At 41.0% G+C, this 9,672-nt stretch overlaps 2 protein-coding genes across 2 annotated transcripts in view; one reads left to right on the top strand and one right to left on the bottom strand.

The window, feature by feature from the left end:
* podxl2 (podocalyxin-like 2) overlaps nucleotides 1-1,979 on the top strand; it is a 20,412-nt gene extending 18,433 nt beyond the window's left edge. The window contains exons 6-8 of the mRNA XM_062544942.1: nucleotides 209-270; nucleotides 445-624; nucleotides 1,719-1,979. Coding sequence (XP_062400926.1) covers nucleotides 209-270; nucleotides 445-624; nucleotides 1,719-1,979 — 503 coding nt within the window. The remainder of the gene's footprint in view (nucleotides 1-208; nucleotides 271-444; nucleotides 625-1,718) is intronic.
* Nucleotides 1,980-4,420: 2,441 nt separating this feature from the next.
* On the bottom strand, nucleotides 4,421-9,485 carry zgc:171566. The gene is made up of 9 exons (XM_062545675.1): nucleotides 9,208-9,485; nucleotides 8,816-8,930; nucleotides 7,927-7,977; nucleotides 7,746-7,830; nucleotides 7,389-7,527; nucleotides 7,128-7,234; nucleotides 6,627-6,717; nucleotides 5,284-5,421; nucleotides 4,421-5,023 (listed from the first exon to the last, which is right to left on the bottom strand). Exons 1-9 carry the CDS (start codon nucleotides 9,311-9,313, stop codon nucleotides 4,902-4,904), a joined length of 954 nt encoding a protein of 317 aa, XP_062401659.1. The 5' UTR covers nucleotides 9,314-9,485; the 3' UTR covers nucleotides 4,421-4,901.
* Nucleotides 9,486-9,672: the final 187 nt, after the last annotated feature.

Here is a 9,672-nt window from a genome sequence, read left to right as displayed (position 1 = left end):
GCCAACAAGTGGCTTTCTCTGCAGCATCCGTCATTGAACTCATGGCCCCCAACTTAGATGTTCTAGTGATTCCATGAGCTGTCCTGCAAAGCCCCGACAGCCCATTTCAACTGACTCATCATATGTGATATGTACTATGTAATATGTAATATTTACATTATTATGACTAGTACACAATCTCTTTACTGGTGCCATTTTGTCTCTTCAGGTGTTATTGCAACTAAGGATGTGCTCTCCATGTTGGGAGAAATTCGCAGAGGGCTGCGCGAGGTAAGACATCTGATACCGATAAAAACCCATCTCAGAATCTCATGGTCGTGATGGAGCAACTGGAGCCTGGGTTTAAATCCAGACCCTGCAGTTGCAAGTTGATGTCTCTTGGATAAAAGCATTTACCAGAGACTTTACTTTAACATAATATGAATATGAATGTCATTTCTCCAGATCGGCATCCAGAACTACAGCAGTGTGACCAGCTGCCATGCCCGGCCCAGTCAGACGCGTAGCGACTACGGCAAGCTCTTCGTGGTTCTGGTCATCATCGGGTCAGTGTGTGTGGTCATCATCGCCTCGGGTCTTATCTACATCTGCTGGCAGCGCCGACTCCCCAAGATGAAAAACATGGTGAGAAACACACACACACACACACACACACACACACACACACACACACACACACTCACACTCACACTCACACTCACACTCACACTCACACTCACACTCACACTCACACTAACTCACTCATACACTTTGCTTTTACTCCCAATCTATTGGTGCATGCACATGTTGGTCATATAGAATGGTTGTGGTGGTTCTCACTATACACTATATTTCCAAAAGTATTCGCTCACCTGTGAACTTCAGTCAAATCCCAATCTTAATTCATAGGGTTTAACATGACATTGGTCCACCCTCTGCAGCTATAACAGCTTCAACCCTTCTGGGAAGGCTTTCCACAAGGTTTAGGAGTGTGTTCATTTTTACCCACTTTTGCACTTTGGTTCATGTAATGTAATGTAAAATACAAAGTACAGATGTCCATATTTCACCAACACAGTCTTACGATAAAAGTATAAAAAGTTGATAAGTAATTAACCAGGCAGAAACTATTCAAGGGTCTATGTATGAATTATGTGCATTTTCTGAGTTCGGCCCTATAAGAGTAATGGCTAAATTGTATTATAGTTTATCTACATCTTCCATGTGTTTATTTTGATGAACTATTGAAAGGTATGGCTGCAGACCGTATGAAAATGCACAGTGCAATTTCATACGGTCTGTAGCAACACCTTTTAATAGAACTCTGAGCTAAATTACCTGACCTACTGTACACTCACTGCTGCAGTTGCAGCTGCAAGAGAGCCAGGTGAACGGTATTGTCTGCTAAGAACACTAGCCAAAATGCTTTCTGAAACAACAAAACAACAACACAACAATCCCACAACGAAAATCAGCATTCCGCCACTATGTTCTTAAGCAGACAGATGAGCAAATCCACCGTAATCTCTAAATTCTACTTAAAATAATCCTTGTTGGTTCAATCCACCGCAACTTCGGCCATTGTTAAGGCTACCCTTCCAAACCCCTTTACTCCCCCCATGTCTCCTGGGATGCTGCCATCCCATCTTTAATCTCTGCCTCTGTGTGTGTGTGGGTGTGTGGGTGTGTGGGTGTGTGGGTGTGTGTGTGTGTGTGTGTGTGTGTGTTCCCTTAAAAAGTCACGTGGGGAGGAGCTCCATTTGGAGAACGGCTGCCATGACAACCCCACTCTGGATGTAACGAGCGACAGCCATTCGGAGCTGCGGGAGAAGAAGTCGAGTGCCAACGGCGTGCCAGTTGGAGGTGGCGGCGGCGGCGGAGGAGGAGGTGGAGTTGGAGGAGGTGGTGGTGGGGTAGGAGGAAGTGGAGGCTGGCATATCCTGGTCAACAAACCTGGCAAAGAGGAGGTGGACAACATGGAGGAGGATACACACCTCTAACCTGACACTGAGGGGCAGTAGCCCTCCGCCCCCCCGACACGCACACATGCACACACATACACATGCGCACACACACACAATTCACCACCAACACTTCAACACACCGGCCCAGGTGCACAGTAACTAAAAATAAAAATGCAGTTGGTGTTTTTTGTTGTGAAAACAAACTAAAATGCCTCTATAGGCTGCTTACACTAATGACGTGATGAAGGTTAATAGTTGAACGTTGTTCCTGTGTCCCCTGTACACGTCAACACTTTGTTTTAGGTGTTTTTTATGCATTTGGTGATCATGTAAAGGGCCCGTACAAATGCATGGAAAGGGCTGATACAGAGACACAAAGTGTGTGCAGTTCTCAGTAGTATGCCTTTAGAGCTATATAACCATTATACATTTTTCTTTTTTTCCCCAACAAAAAACATCTAACTGCACTTCTATGATCAGTGTGTCACAGCGCTTCGATAGTTTGTATTTCCATGATCCCAATGCAGTCGCTGTTTCTAGTTTCATGTACTTGGAAACTATCGAGTGTGTTCTCACTCTTTGTTACTCAGTACACACCGATCATGGTGGTATATTCACCCAGTATCATAGGCTGTGCATTATAAAGTATATCTAAATGACGTTGGGATATGGCTGGAAACCATGGAAATTGCTCAAGACCCCAAACTCTCTGGCACTTATTATTGAAATTACCCTTGAATTTAAGTTGAAACATGGCCTTCTTGGGTTCAATGACATTTTATTCATTGGCACCGCTGCTGAAAGTGTTTATTCCTTTCGCTCAAGCTGAATTGGACATTGTTTGGCTGCCTTTGATGTTAAAATGCTCACGTCCAAACTCTTAATTACTATGAATAATAGTCATTATTGTTACTGTCGTGGTTCGTGCATTAACTATGCCTTAATTCCTGGGTTAGGGCTGGATCAGATGTGAAGCGGGCAATTCTTTTTAGTGGTACGTACTGAAAACCAAACTACATGAAAATCAGAGCATTGTCAAGTGTAAAGAGTTTCGACACATTTACAGAGACATATCAGAATGTCAGGACTGCACAATACAGCTTAAGCCTATTGATTTTTTTTTTATTATGTGAATGATAAAAGTAGCTTCTATTATTGGACCTGGCTCTTTGCATTTTAATGTGTTGAATGCTTGATTGAATCACACATGCCTTGCTCCTTATTAAATGTTTGAATGGCTGTAGGTGTGCCACTTGGTTTCATATTGTATTCAATATGGATATATTCCATTGTACTCTTAAGAAGTAACTACATGCTGCAGACAATATTTCTGGCTATTACTGTACCAGTGAGCCTGTAAATAAGAATCCAGTTGGACTATGTTCACTTTATCGTGGCGGTAAGAGTGAAAGCCAACCATATCATTACTTCGTTGGGAATGAGACATGCATAGCAACGCACAGTCATTCTTTATTAGCTCTTTAAGACTTACTTGTCCTAGCTTTCTTAGGATTTAAAAAAATGTGACCAGTTATTCTGTCCTTACTTTTTACTTTTTCATATTTTTCGATGATTGGTACAGTATGTTTGAAACTTTGAATAAGCTTCAGACAAAATGTGTCTTTAAGGAGAGAATATAACTGTATATTCAGAATGCTGTGTAGTGCTGCTGCCTTGGTCATAATGTTGATCACAGAACACAGGACCTGGGGTTTCAAATGTCTACAGAATCATTATAACTCTTTTAGCCCATAATATGGACTGCCATTGTTGTAATATGACAAATCGAGGTTATGACTGTCCAAATAGCTAAATAGATATTTGAAGATTTAGACCCAGATCAAGATGATGTGTTTTGTTTGTGATATAATAATCAGAACGTTCACTCTCCCTTTCTTTATCTACTTTTAATAAGTTGTACACCCCCGTCTCTTCAGTAGCTTGCAAAGGGGTGGTCCATCTGAGACTGTGAAAAGTATAGTACTGACATGTTAGGTTTAGGAAGCTCATGTTGAGAACTGACTGCAAATTGCACATTTTGTTTATCTTTTTTACTTCAACTGTTTTTGAGTTTGTACAAAATCTTTCAACCATTTACATTTGCTTTCAATGTTGAAGTATGTAACATAGAGTCCAAATTACTCTGAAGGCATAGACAATAAATGTTTGGAGAAACCATAACTTCTCTCTGTATCTGTGTACCATAAGCTATACTACAGTATGCTATATTTTGATGTACTATTGCCTATTTACAATGTAACACTTATAATAAAATACAACAGCCCCACCTAGTGTACAAAACATGAATTTTAACAGCCACAGACTATCAGGAAGCAACACTGAAAATAATAGAGGTGAGAAGCAAATACTCATACATTATTTTCACTACTTTGCTACTATAATAATCACCCAGTTGGTATATCAATCAGTCAGTCATCAACACATAAAATACATAAATAAATACCAAAACAGTGAGATGAATAAAATAGTTTTTAATCCATTTACACAAAGTCGCAACCTATGGGTTTTTGGTGCCACTGTTTACAAGTATTGCTGTCATGTGTGGATGGATATTTCGCTGTAATGAAACAGTGGAAGCATATCCTGATACTTCATTGACCCTGATACCTGTTCCTGACTATGCTGTCATCACATACATAAAACACTGTTCAATAATATAATTAACAAACACCACAAGTTACACATATCACGTACATTTCCACATACCAGAACATTCCACTAAAATATACCTCTAACTCTAGAGTGAACAAAACACTATTAAAAACATTTATCTCTGGCCTGACTGAATAAAATGCTGTAAAATGCAGCGAAAACCCTGAAGAGCACAAATCGTCGATGAGTTTAACATCACCAAAAGCATAGCCACAGTACCATAAGCTTTTGATGCAGGTGTTTGGGTAAGGTGTGTGTGTGTGTGTGTGTGTGTGTGTGTGTTTTTCAGTCAAAGTAGTAGTTCTGGATGAATATGCTGTCCAGTCCGCAGTAGACAGGACAGTAGTTATAGACCAGCGCTTTCTCCTCCTCGCTGGGCGAAAGGAAACGATGCTGGCTTTTCATGGCTACAAATAAACACACACACACAGTTAGCATAGTTAATCAATTCACATGTTCATCTAGATAGCTGGTGCATCACACTGCACTACACAATTTTGACTTTTCAAAATGTGAATCTGGATCTGTAACAGATAACATAACTTGCAGACATAATGTGATGCAAGACATTAAATCCTTTTTAAAAGTTCAGAAATAAATTCTTGCATACAGCACTATACTCCCCCCTCACTGTCTACACACAGTAGCATACTCTTCTCATTCACACCTTCAGAGATGAAGAAGAGGGAGGTGTAGAAGGATGCCCGGATGGCAGAGTCAGTGTGGATCATGCCAGGTTTGTCTATCCACTCAAACGGGCTCTTCTCTGGATGCCACTGCACGGCGTAGAATGGGTAGCGATATGCTACGGGCACAACAGAGGATATCAGCCAAACAATGCAAAAAACTTTAAAAGGGAATCATAACACTATTTTTTATCACTATTTTATCAGCATTCCAGTGTGTGTGTGTATGCTTTTATTCACACTTTTCCCATCAATGGGAAACAAGTGGCGCTGGCTGAGATATACATTACACCATGCTATAAACAATGCAGCAAGAGAGCACCAAGAGAGAGGGAACGACAGGGTGTACTAAATGTCTGCACCACTGTGGAACAGGAACTTAATCAGTGGCACTGTACTGCATTTGTAAGTCAATTGGAATAATCCATTCCATTTCCATTCCAAATGTGTGAATGGAGTGGAAAAATAGACGTAAATCTCTTTTCTCGGTGCATACCAAGGTCTTTGTCCACACACAAGCGTTGATAATTTGTAAGTAAAATTACCCACTAAACATAACCCAATAACTAAAAGTGAAACTGTAAGGAAAGGTCTCCCTCAGCTGCCTTTGGATGTGGGTGTGATATGAGGCACAGTAGCTTTGTGAATGCTCTGCCCTGCTGTCCTACCTTGGATAAACAAGTGAATTGTGCGTAACCATGACTAGTTTCAATCTCCAAACACCCTATGAACTTAATACATTATGATTGTTTGGTTTTCCGATGGTTTCAATATGTTAGACTGGCACATCCGGGAACTTTGTTGCCGGTCCCTGCCCCCTTTTCGGGGAAAGCAGACCATTTGGATTGGACACCTACGGATCTACAGTATGCTGCATCCTGCTTGCTTTCCCTGGAAAAAGGGTGTGGTGCAGAGAAATGACAATATGGCGGTTGTGCGAATGCTACAAAATGTTGTGCATCATCACCTGAGTCACTTCATTGAAATCAGCTGAGAGTGTGTAAAATCAATTTAAAACAGCTGCCAAAAATATCTTATGACCACCTAATCCCTTTAAAGCAATCTCTCTCTCTCACACACACACACACACACACACACACACACACACACACACACACACACACACACACACACACACACACACACACACACACACACACACACACACACACACACACACACACACACACACACACACACACACACACACACACACACACACACACACACACACACACACACACACACACACACACACACACACACACACACACACACACACACACACACACACACACACACACACACACACACACACACACACCCTCCATGGTTGAAATGAACTCCTTCCTTCCATCAGAATTGGTGGTCAGGACTTTGTAAAACCTCTTCAGCCTGGCATTTCGAGAGTAGTTCTGTGAAGACATGCATGCATAGTCAGACAGGCTACACTAGGCACGTAACTGATGCACTCCATTTGAGTGTATGCTGCAACAATTAGCTTCCATCGTAATCAGTGGAGAAACGTGAAAGCGGTGCATACATTCAGATAATAGATAGACAAGTCTTCTAAAATCATTTCAAGAGCAGTTCTGTGAAGACATGCACAGAATGAATGACAACTCGAGATATCTTCTACAAAGCAGTGCAAATTAGCATGTAAAATCACATTATATAGAGATTTAAATTACAGTGCTGTAGTACAACAATTCACCGATTTCTACATGGCACTGTTACATATATTGTTCTATCTATCTATTGTACTGTCAATCTAATCAAACAAATCTTTTGAATCTCTTAACACCAGGTACACACAAGCTAGTACCTGTAGAGACAGACTCCAGCTATGGTAGTTGGAGGTGATGTTCTCCACTTCAAGAGAGTGCAGCAAGTCCTTCGGAAAATTCTTGAACAACCTGCTGTTTTGAGCTCCTGGTTGAAAAAATAAATTAGATACAGTAAATATATCACAACTGTTTTGATAACATTCAATATAAGATCTGATCTGATAAATAAATATATCCGACAGGATTTCTTCAACAGAAGAGCATGCATCTCTGTTCGTAAAGCCTAGCAGGATACAGACCTTGGGTGAATGTCAGGGGAAGAGCCACAGCTTTGGTGTTGGTCAGGGTCAGAAGGTTCTTGTTGCTGGTCAGAACAGTGAGCTGCTGCATGCCCTGACACGTTCCCCATATGGGGAAATAATCTGCGGCATCATTGGCCTGGGGGTTACAAACAGGAAACAAAAGAACCAGGAAATGTACAAAGTTGAAGTACTCAGACACTTTCAGTCATCATTATATTAATAATCTGTTTAAGACACATAAAAAGCCTACGCCTCAATTCAGGCACACAGGCCAAGAACTTCAAGCCCTGTGTGAGCCCACTGCATCTGTGGGTGGGTGGTTGCAACAGAAGAAAGATGAAGTAAGAAATGTACCTTTATTGCCAGATCATAGAAAATCTTGGCTGCTTTACTGAACGCTGACTTTTGCAGGTCTACATCCCCGCCTGGCAACAATAAGCTGTTCAACAGCAAAAACAAAGAAACACAAAATTACCTCCATGAATCTCATACATAGGACAAAGGTGAATGGATTTAAACAAATCAGGCAACTTACCCATTGATCGAGTTGAATATTTTCACATACTCCTCATTTGTTTGGTTTATTCTGGCAAAAGAAGGTGAGGACTAATTAGTTAATTAGTCTACTTGCCAGCTCATCGAGCTCCATTGTGGAGCCGGAAATTTTGAGTACACTAAAGATTTATGTTAGAAACATAGTATGGAACCCCAGCATAGAAACTGTCTGATGTTAACTATAATGTTGGACAATTTGCATAATGGGTACAATTAGCATAAATTCACATTACTGTCTATCTGACAATATATCAGAAACGGTTTGGCCAATTTCTACAATACTGGAGTGGTTTAAGGGATTGCTGAGACCGCCTGATCTGGTTTCCATCTACACAGTGCATATTTGTAAATAGTTTGTTTGGGGCACTATGTTGATCTGGATTATGGGCTGCACCATCTGGGGTGCTTTAAAGAGTTAAGGAATATGCGTGGGAGTGGAGTGGCCTCAGTCCACAGTCGCCACAGATAAGGTTTGTGAAAAATTGTGTTCAATATCCAACAATATAATCAACTTGAAGCGGATCTAAATTATTTCAAATACCAAAATCATACAGGAGTAATGTGACTGACCACACCTGTTTAACTAGCCATTTTGAATTGGACAGGAATGGATTCAACACCCTCATTAACACAAATACCACTCTAATGTTGTAGCCTACAAATTGGCCAAGCTGTTCAGTTCCAAAATGTCAATAGGCGATTATGCTAGTGTGTTTATTGTGGCAATTATAGATTCAACATAAGGCTATGTCTGAAAACAATGAAGTGCTAAATAGACCAGAAAAACGACTTGTGTAGGCTACATGTTTGACTGTAAACTGACAGATGATGATGACAACCATACCGAAATCAATAGGCCTATAGCTTACCTGATAGGGACAACTCTTCCTCCTGCTCCTTCTATATATTTGACGTATGAGGCAGCAATATAAGATGATCCTTGAGCATATAGGTCTTCCTCTAAATTCTCTTGAGCCAATACACCTTAAAAAGCAAACGCGACATCCATCACAATTTTTATTAGACTGGTTATGAAATTGTTGGACATCGCTAAACGTGAGGTTACAATATCAGACAAGACTGACATACTGTACATCAAAACATCAAGGAAGTATTGTGTGCGTGTGCGTGAGCGTGAGCGTGCGTTGGGGTTTATTCCAGAACATTCTTTAACCTCAAACACGATTTAGGTGCACTGTAGTCACGTTCAGTCTAAAAGCCCAGCAGGGATATTGAGATCAGCAAATTTGAAAACACTTACCAATAATCGGTCTGTAATTCTGCACAGTGCTGCACGTTGTTAGGACAAGCTGATCGCAGAGGTATGCGGTCAGGAGGACCGCAGAGACAAAAACCGGGCGACACATTCACTTCAGATGTTCAACAAATGGAAAATAAATTAAAAGATCTAGCACTGACACTGATTATTAGGGGTGACGGCTGGTTATCGTAAATACTCTCACTCACTAGAGCTCTTTATCCGAGCTGCTTGCAGGATGGGCGAACGTCCTTCTTCTCAGCTCCTCAGAATCTGAAGAGCATGTGCGAACACCTGAATTTTGCAAATTTGGAACGTTCCATTCGATTGCAAAAAGGGTGCGTAGATTACCGTGGCAGACAGGAAAGCAAGTCTCTTGTCTCTGCTCTGTTGTTATGTGTGTGTGTGTGCACTCTAAAAAATGCTGGGTTATTTTTTCAACCAAACCGCTGGGTTGAGGCTGCTGGG

This window comes from Sardina pilchardus, chromosome 9 (assembly GCF_963854185.1).
Source record: "Sardina pilchardus chromosome 9, fSarPil1.1, whole genome shotgun sequence".
In the NCBI taxonomy this organism is placed as follows: domain Eukaryota; kingdom Metazoa; phylum Chordata; class Actinopteri; order Clupeiformes; family Clupeidae; genus Sardina; species Sardina pilchardus.
Note: the sequence above shows the minus strand (reverse complement) of the source record. Positions and strands in the feature narration are given on the sequence as shown.